At 31.5% G+C, this 16,607-nt stretch overlaps 2 protein-coding genes across 6 annotated transcripts in view; both read left to right on the forward strand.

Moving 5' to 3' along the window:
* Positions 1-952: 952 nt before the first annotated feature.
* On the forward strand, positions 953-4,760 carry LOC111001887. Its single transcript, XM_022271949.2, has 5 exons — positions 953-1,056; positions 1,757-1,867; positions 2,249-2,454; positions 3,375-3,546; positions 3,763-4,760. The coding sequence occupies exons 2-5, from the start codon at positions 1,773-1,775 to the stop codon at positions 4,559-4,561; spliced, it is 1,272 nt and encodes a 423-aa protein (XP_022127641.2). The 5' UTR covers positions 953-1,056; positions 1,757-1,772; the 3' UTR covers positions 4,562-4,760.
* Positions 4,761-7,054: 2,294 nt separating this feature from the next.
* Positions 7,055-16,607, forward strand: part of LOC111000705 (inverted formin-2) — a 71,911-nt gene continuing 62,358 nt past the window's right edge. For 4 of the 5 annotated variants that reach the window (XM_045631075.1, XM_045631073.1, XM_045631077.1 and 1 more), the window contains exon 1: positions 7,055-7,181. The gene's annotated coding sequence lies outside the window, so the exon portion shown is untranslated. Of the gene's footprint in view, positions 7,182-7,730; positions 7,750-16,607 lie in introns of those variants that run through there. The other variant, XM_045631074.1, reaches the window with a different exon arrangement.

A 16,607-nucleotide genomic window follows, 5' to 3' on the forward strand; every position in this document is an offset into this window, starting at 1 on the left:
ATCGGTAATCATGGAGATAAACATGTACATGACGAAACTTTGCCGGTTTGCAAGGTCAATTAAACTTATTTCACCGCTACTATGGATTGAGGAGAAAAAATGTATTAAATACTATTGCAGTAAATATGTAAAAAATGTATACTATTGCGTCTGCTAAAACTAAAGGCTGATGATGACTTTTCGCAAATTTATAGGATTATAGGGTTTTGGCCGAGACTGGGACGGGTAAAAGGATATATTTTGAGTTTCACATATCATATAAATTAAATAGCCTTTGTTTTGTACATGTTCCTTTTCTTATACAATACATTTCTACTGGCTCCGTCGCCTACAAAGCCCTCCAGACACTACCATTATGCTTTTCTCCGCTCCACTCCATAGAAACCAATACAACTTTAAGTAGTCAAAGATTTTAAAATGTATTAAAGAATGCACAATATCTTAGCTCTTCTCTAAATTTTCTGACTTAGACGGCGAAAGAAAACTGTGCATAGTATCGAAGCCAGTAATATAAATTACGCATCTTTAAAAGATTTCAATTATTTAATAATTAGTTAACAATTGGTTGGCGTTGGGGCTTTCTACAAAAACAAATGACTACATCTCAACTTATCAAGAACCTTAGCCAATTATAAATTAATTATTTATTTATTTCCTATTTTTACAGTAACTTAATACTAATAGAATAGAAAACTATATATTATATTATACATTTTGATGTAGTTCTCTCAATATGTTCTGATGTCGCCAGCATATAATTGACTGTTGCAATCCTAATATTTAGAATGGGATTAATCATTTTAGTTGAAAACTACTGTCAAAGTTACGCGAAACTTACAACGCTGTAAAGCTTTTGCTAACACAAAAAGTTTAGTGTTCTAGTTATCGCCCTTTATCAGGATATGACATAATATTATTTGAGTAGGAAACACATTATGCAAACGCTTTCACCATCTCCTGGTGCGGCAAGCTGCCATATAGAGAAGAAAGATGATATCATGTTTACGCTAAAATCTTTATTTGTGTGTTTGATCTTTGTGTGAATAGACCACTTCGGTAAGTTATCCTAAAAAGTTCAATTTCACAGTACATACTCTCTTACATACATATGTTATATTATTAATTTTTTCAAAGTAATAAGGGATCTCAGGGTTACAAGTGTGTAACCATTATTGTAGTAGAATACAAACGAGTGTAACTCCTTTTTATAAAACGAATGCAATTTTTAATTGTTTTCATAAATTAAATCGCTATTAAATAGTCCTACTGAAATTACTTGCCGAAACATATATATAGCCGAGTAAATACTACTCATATTTTATAGATATATTTAATCTGTAACAAAATGACACAATAGAAATCATCTTAAAATAAAAATCTTTCTTAAGTATATACTTCATTTACTCGACCAGGTGTTATTTCGGTACGTAAAAGTCTATTTCATACTTTTTACACTACCTTTGCCTTACCTTACCTCATAATTTTTATTCACATTCTATAACTACTTCAAAACAATATTGCGGCCACTTGAATGTTTCCAACATAATTTTAGAGTGATAATAAAAACTTAAAGACCTGTAAAATTCAGAAACCATGAGAAAATCATATCGAAATCGTGCATTTGTAACTAATATAACTACAAAATTATGAAGTTTTTACATCTGGTAATGTGACCATATGCAAGGAAAATAAAGAAAAAAAGCCATACGGTTTTCTATTATTATTATGTAGTTACTTTTTTTTATAATTTTTACAGAAACGTTTTATAAGCAATGCTGGTCATACTGCCGTGCTTGGCACTAGTTTTAAATGTGTTTAGCCAGGACTTTAATGAGACACAAAGTTATGATCCATCTAAACTTTTGTCGTAAGTATATTTTTATCATTGAATCATCTTATAAATATACGAGTTATAATTATTTTTCAGGAAATAACTTATAAAATTGGGAGAATTTGAATTGTAATTAGATTACTTGGAGGAATAACTGTCAGATAAATAATCTTGGTTTAATTTTGAGCCATTGTATTTTTTCCTTTTACAAATATTATTGCGCTATTGTAATCCTGGACCTCCGGGTCCTACTCTAAGTTAACCATTATTAGTTGTAGTAAAAAACGAGGGTAAAAAACCCTTTTATTAAATCTATAATATTTGTATATTTTATTTAAACTTGCTAATAAAACGTACTACTTAAATAACTACGTCCTACTTGCCTTTAAGTGTAAAGAAAAATTTTGAATATTTCAGACAAATATTTAATCTGGAACAAAATGACACAATCGCAAGGAATATGCCGTATTTTGATCAAAACAATTTCAAACCCCACGAAGGTTCTAAAGCTCTATCACTTCACAAATTCAAGAGACAAAAACGTCGAAGAATAAACCCAAACGGATTATATGGAAATCCTTATCAAAATAATATACAAAACTATAATACAGGACATTTTTATGGTAAGTTTTATTTGATTACAAACATGATAAAAAAGAACATTCTAAATATTTAAAATTATTAAATCTTCTATAATAAATAATATATGGATCAATCATAATTAAAACCAGTAGCGGATTTACAAATTTTCAAGGTTTTATAGGCTGTAAAGTTAGAGCCCTTGTATCAACAATACAACCATTTCGTTGAAATTGTATGTAAAGCCCCCGACCAGTAATAGAACTGACATGGAGACGGTGAAGAGAAGATGAAGAGGAAAATACATTTTCCCTCTTCTATCCCTCTCCCACCCCTCTTTTCATTCGTGCAAAGTGTGAGGTGAAGGTGCACGTCGATTACTGGTTGGGGCCGCTCTAGCCGGGGCCAATCTATAAGACGTAGGAAAAACCTCTCGTTTCCCCAATGCCGCCCCAAAAATCTGCCGCCAAATTTGGGCTGGTAAATCCGCCACTGAAGAAAACGATACTAAATTGCGTAATTATCTTATATATAGATATACATTTCGGCAAAGTTGACTGTCGAAGTCATTACTATAATAATTCTTAAGGCGCATTTAATTTAATAGCAGCACCGCAACCTTTTTAGTCTTTTTTGTAAGTATATTTTTAATAACAAAATTATAGATATTAGAGCAGGGTCGATTTTTTTTAAACTAATACTAATAATGGTAAGATGAAAACCCTACGTTTCCGCGCGTTGTAGATACTAAAAAGATCTAAAACTTTTCACTTTATATTTTTTCACATAACCTCAAAATTTATGTGACAAAAAAAAAAATTACTTTTTAATCAAAACACAATAAAAAAAATTCTACCATGGTCTATATAGTCAAGTTAATAAATACTAGTTAAACATAGTACAACATCTTTGCATTCATTGACAGAACAATCAGTGTATTAAATGCTTATTTAATTCATTTCAGAACGACCATCATTTGCCACAGAGGCCATTTCACGAGTGACCGAAGCCCTAACATCAATAGCGCTGTACGACGATTACCAATGTGTGCCGCGGCTTTTATGTGAAGCCGCTGGTGGCGGCTTAGGAAGTTCCAATGTTCTTCAATCTGTGACTGGATTACAGCCACTTATAACGTTAGTTATCACGGTAGTGTCATCTTAGAACGAAAAGATTTTTATTCGGTATTATTATCGCTTCAGAAATGTATGAAAATATGATGGCCGTAACATATAATTAAATTAAATTTAACTATTGATATACAACTATTTTAATACAAACGCTAACAAATTAATGTAATACAATGAAATGAGTGGTACTGACTGGTCTGATATTTTTTGTTTGATTTTCAGATTACTTTCAGCCTATGGTGGTATTAGCTCAAACCCACTGTTCGTTTTCGGCAGAGCAGTTCTCTTAGGTATGTCCTCAAAGGAAAATCCTGCGTCCTGTCGGTATGGGTATCCTCTTTGCCCCACGGATCCAGAACAATTGGTCCACTATCTGAACAACCATAATGGGGGTTTTTTTCGATTCTTCAATGCACCACAAAAGGGACAAAACATTCAACAATTCTACAATCACTTGCAGGGGAATCCCCAAAATGGTAATTATGGGCTATATCAACCAAATCATCCAGAAACTGGATTTAATCCACATCAGCAGAATATAGGTTTCGTTCCTCAAAATCAAGGCTATGGTTTTCAAAGACCACACGAACAGTACCAGCAAAACTATGGATTAGCATTCCCTTACGGAGAGAATTTCAAAATACAGAAACGTATACAGAATAATCCAAACGTTAATAATGCTTATAATACTGATATCTACTCCAAATGGATATTTCCAGACAATGTTGATGATAATGATAACGAAAATGTGGAAAATGGTAATAGAAGAGGAAAGGAATTAAAGTTTCCTGAAAATTCAAATTATGTTTCGACGGAAAATCATGAAACAGCCTTTACGTTCCCAAATACAAACAGAGGTGTTGAGTATATTAATTATAATAAATTGTACGAAAAGTATAATGATTATAAAGTTGAGAATAATGAAAAATATAATGATTTTGTAACTGTTTACGTTGTCAGGGGTAATGGAGATCCGAACAAACCAGAAATTGTTAAATTGAGACCGGGGCAATCTTTATAGTTTTAAAAGTTAATATAATCAATTAATTCAGTCGCCCTATATGTAAAATTATTTAAGGAATAAATAGTTTATATATAAGGAAATTTATAATACATATTCACCAGACTCTGCTAATAACTAGCAAGTATTTAATGTTAATTTGGTAAAAATTTAATAATCATTATTTCACGGGAGATTGTATTATAAAATTTTACTTTATTGCTGTTACTACATATAAGAAGTGTAGGTATGCAGAGATGTGCATTAACAGATAATGCATACTTAATTCCGAATCTAAAGAAGATCCTTTACTAGCTGTAGTGAGTAGTCCCTTAATCAGTAGTTAATTAATAGATGATTTGGCATTCTGAAGATAACTACCAAATAATTATTCAAATGTTTAAAAATCTTACTTTCTTTATTTATTGTATTAGAGGTAGTTTATTTTATTAACGTAGGGTGAATTATATCATATCTAAATAAAATGAGAAAAAGACCTTTAATTTCCAACTAACATACCTAAATAGCGCATATTCGTGGAGTACAGCTCTCACCTCTGGGTACCACCCTGCCTAGTACCAGCTCCTTCCACTCGACCGTATTCAACGAAGAGCGATTGGAAAAATGTAATTATTTACGACATCAAATTTGAAACCTCAAAAATAACAGTACTTCTCCACTATTTATTTACACTTCGTTGCTAGAAAGAAACACAAATAACACAATATATATAAATTACAAGGGATGCAACGGGCGGCCTTATCGCTAACAAGCGATCTTTCCAGATCCTTCTATTTAATGGATGTTATTGTACATATAAACCTTCCTCTTGAATCACTCTATCTACTAAAAAAACCGCATCAAAATCCGTTGCGTAGATTCAAAGATTTAAGCATACAAAGGGACATAGGGACAGAGAAAGCGACTTTGTTTTATACTATGTAGTGATGTAATACCAATTAAGACTGTTGTCACTATTGGATGTTGCATGGTCGCCTTACAAATGACAGCCAGTCCATGGTTATTTCCATGGCTGAGCTACGTATAAGTACACCTGCAGTCCTTATTCGTGCCAATCGCCAAGATAAACATTTTCTTAGATCGGCGGATAAAAGGCATGCAAATCAGACATCCTTGTTAAGGCAACATAGACGCATCTTCGTAAACATGTTGCGTAACCATACGTGAGAGGCATATGGTTAATAATACGTGGCATACTCGTGTGATTTAAAGTTTTTAACAGTATTTTGAGTAGTATCGTAAGTATTAGTTGAAGGGATTTTTCTCGGATTCGAGTGGAGCGGGATCATAATAGCGGTGCCACCCACTCGGATCCGTGCGAGCGTCCCGTTCATTTTTTTAAAACATTGCCATCCCAAGCTTTCGAGTATACCCAATATGCTGTATGTACCCAAAAATGTTTTTTTAAACAATATACATTTAGACATACATATTTTCAAACATTCATATTTACTTTTGATTGATTCAATAATTCAGAGCGAGACTAGCCACTATATATTCTGGGATTTAATGGGGAGGTTTTGTTGCTTTCCAGATTTTGATTGATACAGAATTTGATTTGTTCTGATACCATCCACAGTGATAACAGATTAGTGTCATCGTTAACGCTACACGCACAGATTTCTAATATAAATAGCAGCAAATTGATAGTTGATTTGAAATTTGAAAGAATATATTATGGTTCAAACTTCTAAGACTTTTGCACATACCACAGAACTGCTTACAGCGCTAAATGCAGCGTGTTGATATCAAGCCAGCATACCACAGTGTGGACACCTGCAGTAACAATAATCGTGTCAAAATTGGTTAGTTAAATTATGTCATGCCCATATTGTCAATGCTAGAATGAATGAAGGGCGTCGTCAACAGCGGGTAGGTAGAAGGAGCAGAGAATAGAAAAATATTTTATTTATAGTTTTTCCATATTAGTTGTATGTTTAGGTATGTTTTTATGTCAAAACCACGTCGAAGTTTCATACAATTTATTCCATTCCCGTTCTTTACCTATTTTACTCGCCCTCTTCCGATATGATTCATTCTTTTTTTTATATATTAAATCAGAGTCATTGGGTTCAAATTTAATGCCAACGTAGAGAACAATAAATATATTGTGTGAAAAAACTCTGATATTTAGTAAACAAGTCATCATTTGTCTTCTTTTATTTTAATTTCCGCTACTTTATTTTATGTAAATTGTTATTAATACAAAATATAAAACGCACACACACTTAAACACCCTAATACATTACATATTACGACATACTTCTACCAATAAGTTATTTGTGAATTGTCTTGGCTAGTACATAATGTTTTTCGTAAACATGGTGTACCTTTAGCTTTTTTTTTAATTTAAAATTGTAAAATTATTAAAAATAGCTGTGGATAAACTAAACTAAATTGTAGTACTGTGGATTAAGCGCTTGTGAAAGTAAAGCAGAAGCTAGAAGGACATTCGCACGCTGTAGCCGCTGCTTTATTCCAAGTTAAGCTGAAATCGCCGTACGCGCCGCTAGTGTGCTAGCGACTCTCCGCATGAGAGGATGTATTGTCAACTTCGCGTCGCGTCGCGCCAGTGAAAATTCGTAAATGTGCATCCGAATGAAAACAAGCTCTGATTTAAGTATGTCACGTTTTGTTTGTATATTACATAATTTTACACGCCATAATTAACGGAAGTTGGAGATTCTTAAATAACCGTCGCGAATTCGTTGTTTTTTTTCACGCGTGTGAATAAATTATACGGTTTTTATTATGATCCTTGACTAAATACTCTTTGGACTCTACAAAAAATTCTAACTTCGGGTTGTTTACCTGAAACTTAAATTTTCATTGTTCTTATTACATTCGTAGTTAATAATATACTTGCGGTACTTATTCTTAAACCTACTACTAACGCAAAAAAGCGTGTTTAATTATCATAATTTAACAACTATTTTGCGTTTAAAATTTTAAAAATTCTGCTGTATATTCGACGTATCATCGTATAATCTGTGAGAGATTTGATTTTACATATTTTTTCTTGTTTAGTTCTGTTTTAAACAGTCGTCTGGTAGAACTGGAATAAAATATCGATTCCCACCTTATTGGCGTACGTGAGAAAGTTAATCAATAATTTTAGGTATTTCAATAAATATTATCTATAAGATAATTGTACATTCGTTGCTTTTCGCGTGGTAGTACGAGTTTGGGTAAGTCTGTTTATGAATATTAAATAAAAATTTAAATAGTTATTAAAATATTCATTATTTTACAACTTATTATAATGAGGTTAGACAACTATAAGGACCTTATTTGAAATTTATATCTTAACGTTTACTTTAACTCGTTCGGCATACGAGTAATATAGTATATAATTATAATTATATAATACATAGTAATGTATGTGTATAAAGTAGTCTACGTTAAAAATTTATATAGTGTATATTCAAAAAATGAATTATTTTATTACAATTTAAGACATCTTATTAATGATAAGCTCGAGATAAGTGCGAAGATGAAGTGAACTACGAGTTTGACATTGACAGTTTCTTATGACATATCTAACGTAAACTGAAATATATCCAGAAAGTTACGAAAGATATACAATGTTAATATTATATATCTGTATATTTATATAGTCTATTTCACTATCAAATATATTTCTTTGATTTCTGATATTTATATACATTAGCGGTATCATTAATTATATTTAGGTCATGTTTTGGTAAGCGGTAATCTAGGCAATTGTTTTATCTGGTTGATTCAGGTGTATTTGATTTTAGATCAGATAACACTGTTCTGGTTCTAAATCCAGAATTAAGAGCTCTCAAACTACTTTAATAAGCTTGAGAACGAGGAGATGACGAGAAGAGAGTAATATCCGAAATATAATCTCTTTTTTGATTTTCATACTTTGTAACAAAGCCTGTCAAAAAGTATCTATCTTTATAGTTGAATTATGTCTAAATATACATATTTCCAATCGAAAATGTTTTTTTTATTCACATGTAATCGAATGAAAGCGCTTAACAAACTGAGAAACATTGATGAATTTAATCAAATCAATTAATCTTTAAATCGATTGATTAAATAATTGCGTGTAGTTAAATTGAATGGACGGAATGTTAAAGAAATATGTCTCTAAGGTTGAATTATCTAACGCACCTCAACTCATTTATAACGCTAGAAAGACCTTTAGGCGAATTTTGTATTAGATCCGGTGCCGCCGTTTCAGACTTGCCAAATTCTTAAAAGAGTATTAATCAATATATTCCTGATTTCACTCTTTAAATTACATTGTAACTTATATGTACCAAATGGTATATGCTTGAACTATATGTAGGTCCGTTCTAATGTACTGTTTTAACTACTCTAATACTTTACCGGTTTGATATTTCGTGACTCCTTGATATATAAAAATAAATGGTATAAAAATAAAAAAGTTATAAAAATCCACAATTTGTTAAGTCCAATTCAGTTTCTTTATTGTTTATTGCGAAGCCTTTTAATAAACAAATTTGCTTTAGTTTTGAATTAAGTATTTTTATTACATTAAAATCAAGGATAGGCGATTATAGACATTACGAAAAGTAATAAAGGAAAAAAATATTTTGACATTTATTTTTATGAGTACGAAAATTACCATTTTTATTTCCAATCGTAATATAAAATACTGTTACAATTAAGGTTGCTGAGTTTTGATAAGTAGTATTCGAGTTTGTTTTTTATAAAGTATCAGTCCGGATGCTGATTATTGGATGATTTATTCTTTATTTTTTATTTATTGGATGATTGAACTGGATAAATTATTATTATAGAAGGTTTGACAGTTGTTGGAGAAGCCATGTGTTTAACGCTTTTATTGATTTTTTTTGTTCCTTCTCTATTTGTTATGGTAGATGGCCTAAAGTTTCAGCTACTCTTCTATGAGAAATTGAGATTGAGGCACTCGCTTGAAAACGGTGAGTGCAGAAGTCATGAGGCATGACGTGGACGTAAAGGGCTGGGACTGGACGACCCTCATCTAACCCTGTCATTGGGTGACGTAATTACTTGGATTTTGATAGGTGGGACCCCCTAAGAGTAAAAGAGACCTTAGTTTAAACTAAAGCCGATTTTTCGGCACTTTCTGCCAATTTGCTTTATGCTGCTATAAAAATAGATTAGTAGTATTCGAATGTAGATTTTCTATTAATTCTTTTTTAATTTTTTCTATTTAATCATTTAATTTTATTCATATCCTACTTCTAAATATAGAAGAATTTGCAAGCAAGAGTCTTGTGTATTAACGCGATTAGTAGATAATATTTCAAAAAACCTACTGAATTAAGATGTTTTTAAATACATTTATTACATTAAGGCCCTGTTTCACAATGTATGGATAAAGTACCAAATAGCTATGCAACACAAATTATATACTTCGCGTTTCATAACGAATAGCGCTATCTAACAGGCGTGAAACGCAAAAATACTGTTAATCCTACCAATAAGTAATAAATAGCGTATTTGGAACTTATCCGGACATTGTGAAACAGACCCTTATAGTTTGTCTGTAAGAAACAGGTTAGATGCCATTTTTCTAAATATTTTCATCTATTACTGTTTCATACTGTGATGTTTTTTTGTGTGTAATGTGATGTAAATGTAAATAGTAAGCGCATTGGAATAATATATAATGGTAAATTATTTATTTATTTACACTTCGTTGCAAAGAAACACAAATAAAACAATACATAAAAAATACAAGGGATGCAACGGGTGGCCTTATCGCTAACAAGCGATCTCTTCTAGGCAACCCTAGTAAGAAAAGAAAACAATAAATAAAAATGATTTATTTTGTTAAATAAATTTTATTAGCTATAAACCTTACAGTTTTTTTTTAATCGAAATATTTTCGTTTCATTGAACATTGCAAACTAATATGTTCAATTTCTTTCTTTTATATGATTCACCTTAAATAAGCATTGGTTATATGAACACGTTATAATCAATTTTTCAAGGAAATCAGCAAATTAAGTTCAAATTAAAGGTTGGTACGTAGGTTGTAATGACTAGCTTATAGTACACAGTCAATGCCGGCTACTTTGTACTTTAACTAAACCACCCACAGATAACGTAATTAATTTGTTACTTTTTGTGTACGTGACAGACATTGTTGGTTTAAATGAATCAATTTATGAATAGTCTGTGGAATCTAAACTGAATCTACTCTGAATTTTAATTTTGTATTTAATTTAAAGTTATATTGTTAATACTTATATTGATATTCCACGCTACGAATGCTTATCAGCGGTTGAATTTTTTCTTCAAAATTATAGAAATTACAAATTTCTAATTCTACTAACTTGAGTCTGCAGCAAGATTGTTTACGATAATTGCCTTTTACAATAATCACGATCATTTAGACAATTTACATTATACCACAGGTGTAACATATATAACACATTACATTTACAATACACAAGAATCACATAATATATAGGTGAAAATAGTACAAACTGTTCGTTAATTTTTCACGTTCATACAAACATACGTGGCCAGGGGACGTAATTTAATAATATCTATCAATCTTAGTTTTGCAGTATTATGAATTAAATAGGGAATCAAATAAATCGTGCGTCTTTTGTTTTTATTATAAACCTTCTTGAAAACCATAAAGTTTATCCAGGCCTTCGTGTTGATGTAATATTTTGTTAATAACCTTGTTCAGAATAGTGAAAAGCTATTGTTTTTTGATATAATAATAATAAAACTATTGATTTTTGTGTTATTGCGTATTTGAGTTCAGGTCTCGAAAAGTGTGCCTTCGAGTTTAAAGAAGAAAGTCATTTGAAAACAGCAATAATCTGTCAAACAAGAATAGTTTAAGGTCAATAATGATTTATGGAACATGTGGTCGTTTGAGCAGGTCACAAAGCCCTTGGAAACAAACTTGTTCTCAGTTCTGTCCTATCGCTTTGATCGTGGTTTAGGCTTTTAGAATGCCCTTGGTTGTTTATTCACGATTATTTATGCTTAAACAATTTGATAAATATTTGTGTAAAAAACTGAAATTAATGATTTCAATAACAGTCGCCTTATTCATAAATAATACAGTTTAAGCATCGTGTAGACTAAAATTGTCTTCCGTCTCTTTTCATGATAGATAGACACAATTTATCAGCAATAGACAACAGTACTTAAGTTGAAAAAGTGCAAAAAATTACAATTAAAAGGGAATTCGATCTTATATCATATTATATTCTATTTATATTTATACTACTAAATATAAATAGAAATATTGCAGTAATTAAATACTGAAAAAAATCTTAATAATAATGTTTAAGTTAGTGAAATATAAAAAAATACATATTTATAGCTTCATAATTCATGAAATATACGCCATTTGCTTTTCGTTTATCACTACGGGTGATAAACAAACCACTAAATTCAGTCTCTATAAAAAAACTTACTATGTGGAGTATGCTAATAGTACTAAAGTTACTAATTTTGAAGGAATATCATTTATATTCGAATTCCGGGATACTTACCTATGTATGTATTTGTTTTTCGATCGTGTATAGAAAACCTTAAATCGAATGAGATGCAATCTGTCCCTTATGAATTCATGAATAATTCATTAAATAGGTTTTGTTTCTATAAATCGCTCCAATGTGTGTCAGTGGGTCTTTAATGGACATTTGGGGTTAATTTCCAATTTAAACATTTTCTATGTTTAAATATTAATGCCTTTGGTAATACAAGAAAAAAATAGTGTTTACTCTTCCAAATTTTACGTCACAAAAGGAAATAAAATTAATTAAATTAAAATTCGAAAAATTATAGGATTTGCAGCAACCCCGACATAGCGTTCTTAAGCATATGTTCATGAATTGAATCGTAGGACTAAAGAAATGTTAATCTAGTCCCGTATTTTGCAAGAAATTAATTGATCTTAATTATATTAAAATATTTTTACGTCACAGTAAAAATATTAATTTTTAAAATTCTTACGTAGTGTCAGTTAGAGAAAGATTTTTGAAACATTGTGCAACAAAAGATTGTGGAGCTGTGATTAATAGTAGCCGAGATATTTATACATATTTGTTAAAATTCCTCAGGAATCGCGGGAAATGTGTCGAAATGACGGAAGTCACTGTCGAACTGTTTCGCGACCGAATTTAAAATAGTTGACATTTGAAACTGTAACATCTTCACTATTTTAACCGCTTATTAAATACTGCTGCTTAATTTAAAAGCACTTTAGTATTGTCTTTTATTAACATAGCTTTTATACATTTAAAGAAAACACTTTTATACCGGATTGAAGCTATGTATTATTTTAAACTTATAATTATTTACCATAACGTTGGATAAATTTAAAATTATCTTAAATAATTATAAGTTTACAATAATACATAGCTTCAATCCGGTAAAAAAGTGTTCACTTTAAAAGCATTTTATGATAGGTTCTGAACTTTTCAATACATACCAAAGTGACGCGATATATTCACATGACATATTATAATTTGTCTCCGTCAAATATTGTGCGGTAGTATTTTTTCTATCTTTGTTCATCGACAGATATAATCCTATATATGTGTTAGGTATTTGTTTATAAAAAATACTGCAATATATATTTGCGTATACGCGATGCTTACGCCTCGGTAAAAAATAAATAAATCAGTGGCGCTACAGTCTTATTAGGATTAGGCCTCAGATTTCTGTATTTGTTTCATGATAATTTGTCAATCTAATAGGCAAGTAAATGATCAACCTTCTGTGCCTGACACACGCCGTCGACTTGTTGAGTCATGCTTGACAATGTTTTCCTTCACCGTTCGAGCGAATGTTAAATGCGTACATATAAATAAAGTCATTGGGCACAGCCGGGAATTGAACCAACAACCTCAGGTATGAGAGTCGCACCCTGAAGCCACTCGGCAAAACTCCTCGGTAAAATATGCGTGGAATTCGAGGTTGAAAAAATAGTGACAATACCAAAGATAAAAGATTTCGCGAAGTATTTTACGTACTTAGCGTTTACTCCCTTTTCTAAGTGTTGGCTGTCCAAAGCCGGGCCAAGCTGGTATTTTTAAAGATTAAGGGCTGTGTGCATGGGCACAAAGATCTATAACTTCCTAGTCAGAAATAGATCAAACACATGACGAGCGCACGAATATCAATTTTTACCATGATCGCTCTTAATATTGTTTGTTTTGAGGTTATCTAGACGTTTGTATACAATTTTATTGCTCCCAATGGTAAATTTTATTATGGCTATTAAAGTTTCATTTGGTGCGAGAAGAAATTAGGGCGACAAGAAAGTATTTTCAATGATTTATTACATTATTTTTAACCATCTTGATTTGAACTATTTTGTATGAAGAATGATTTTTGATTAAAAAAAACTAAAAATACCGTAAAGTTAAGATCTATAATTAATTTTTTTTATAAGTTATAAGCGGGCCGGCAGTGCCTTCAATTCCCGGTAAAACAATATATGTTTTGGTTTAGACTTATTTAAGACATAGGTTTTCGAGAACTAGGCCGATGTCCTATCACGATGATCTAAAAACTACAGTAAATAATTGGTATCATAATTATTTGGGTGTATCTTTTGAAATAAATTAAAAAAAGAAAGAATAAAACAAGTATTATTATTATTATTAAAGGTAGGATCTACTACTAGTACTATATTTGTTGTTCCCACGTGACAAATATACGAGAATTTTTTTTTTTGTAAACCAGTTTTTTAAATCAAGTTAATAAGACTGACTTTCCTCTAACTGCAACGGCACGACAAATTTATAATTCCCAATAAATTAGATTTATGCAATTATCTATCTTATGTTTTTAGTGATAAGATTAATTTTTAGATGATTTGCTCGCGTGTTACAAGAACGGATGTTCCTGATCGTCGATACAAGATATATAAATCATAAAAGTACATTCAGAGTGAATTATAGTAATGCAGTACGGAAATGCGCGTATTTTTATAAATTCAATTGGAATGCAACTTTAGTTTGAGAAATCAATAAAAACAGAAGGATTAGTATTGTTGTACATTCGTTTTGATACTTTTACATGTATGCGTTGCCGGCCGTTTAAATTCTTAAAAGGCTGGCAACGCACTCGCGAGCCCTCAAGCATCGTCGAGTGTCCATGGGCGGCGCTATCACTTCACATCAGGTGAGCCTCCTGTTAGCCGCCCGTTAGCCCCCTGTTCTATAAAAAAAAATGTTGATTGGTAGTAACCGCAAGCGTACCGCAAGTATAAAGCGTGTCGTGCGACATACTCAATGGTACGAGTATATGTAAGAAAGCAACATAGATATATTCTTTTTTAAAACCATTGAACAAAAAGTGGACATTGTGTTCATTTGTTTTTTTCAGTGTTCAAGTCTTGTTTGTAACTTTACATATGTTTTGGACGTGCCTCGTGCTAACCGGTGATTGACGTTTTGTAACATTCAATTGTTATCTTGTAACTAAACATCTACTGGGTAAAGGGTTTACTAATAACTTTTGTATAATTACTTTTGAATAAACCATTATTGGTCTAGACTTTCGTGAAAAATTTTATTTAAGTTTGCGCCTCAGAATTTTGTATCATTTGTCAATCTAATAGACCGGCCTCCTGTGCCTGACAGACGTCGTCGAGTTTTTGGTTAGGTTGGTTGGTTAGTTTTCCTTCACCGTTCCTCCTCGAATGTTGAGCACAGTCGGGTAATGAACCTACGGATGAGGGTCATACCCTGAAGCCTGTAGTGTAGGTCAACACAGCTCTTTCTGCTTAGACTTTCGTGAAGCACAAGTCGTTAGCCATCTAATCGACGGTGATGTTGTCCTATAAACTCCAAATATAATCCTCATTTCCTGATAATCGGGTAATGCTAAAGCAGGCGTAGAGTAAGGTCGGAGCCTCGCAATTAGTCACACTTCGCATTTTAACTCACGGCCACGCTCCATGTATGATACGTAACCTTTGCTGGTGCCTGCGGCTCAAAATATTATGGCTCATAGCTTTATTTGCAGACCCCCTGATGATTGGAGTTACCATGAGAGCGTTTTAAGGTTTATCTATTATTAAATCCATACTTAATTGTGAAAGCGTAAAAACTAAATACATAATACTTTAGAAAGTTTATACAAAGCTTTTTTGCTTGATAATTTTCAAACAAACAATCTTTGGAGACTAAAAGTGAATCACTATTTACTAGATCCTATTAGCAACCTTTTAGAATTAAATTACTAAAGAAAGTCCTGCAACGCACTCGCGAGCCCTCTATTATAAGTGGCCTTGAACGATGTGACCGTTTGCACTCTGATCTATAAAGTATAATGGTTTTTAAAACTGTTTCATATAAGGTTTTCTTTAATATGAGATTCGGGTTGTTAATTTCATAGTTTGTCACATGAAACCTAGCAAAAGGTTTATCTAATTATTTTTTTTATAGCAAAACAGTATCTTTATAGTATCAATGCGATATTTGTATATCTTTAGATAATATAAGCGATGTTTTTTAAACAATATATCGGACACTGAACTGTGTATTTAATATATTAGTACCTTCGAATAATATTCTGGTGCGAATATATAATTAAATAGATACTTTAATATCTTTATTATAAAGTCAAATAACATAGTGGTCCCATACAATGTTTGAGAGAGCCCTTGCGAATAATGAAACTTTTAAGCACCTATAAACAATTAGTTGCATTTCACCTAATTTCTATAAAAGCCCATTTGCTTCCAAAATTTATTGAAAGCGATCATAATTTACCTTAGGTTGAAACTTCTGTAGAGTATTTTGTCCATGCAAGGTCTATGCAATATGTATGTGTTTCACGTCGCTATAGTATATTCGATTGCCGCCATTTTACATAATTATTGATTGTAAATTTGTACCCTAGAACACTGTTTTATTCTCAGTTAAAACAATAATAAACATCGCTTCTAAGCATATACGCCAACAGTCCTGTCCTTACAAGCTGTCAGCCTCGTAAAAAACCACGAAACCACTTGTCGTTAACTTTGAATAGTAAAATTTCTTATTTGCTTATTAATAATTTCTTATTTATACTT

This window comes from Pieris rapae, chromosome 14 (genome assembly GCF_905147795.1).
Source record: "Pieris rapae chromosome 14, ilPieRapa1.1, whole genome shotgun sequence".
NCBI lineage: Eukaryota > Metazoa > Arthropoda > Insecta > Lepidoptera > Pieridae > Pieris > Pieris rapae.

Bases quoted from the DNA above. Each gene is read 5' to 3' on its own strand.
- LOC111001887 (XM_022271949.2), top strand. From the start codon at position 1,773: ATGCTGGTCATACTGCCGTGCTTGGCACTAGTTTTAAATGTGTTTAGC. The intron at 1,868-2,248 runs GTAAGTATATTT...TGAATATTTCAG, and splicing joins GATCCATCTAAACTTTTGTC to ACAAATATTTAATCTGGAAC. The intron at 2,455-3,374 runs GTAAGTTTTATT...AATTCATTTCAG, and splicing joins TAATACAGGACATTTTTATG to AACGACCATCATTTGCCACA.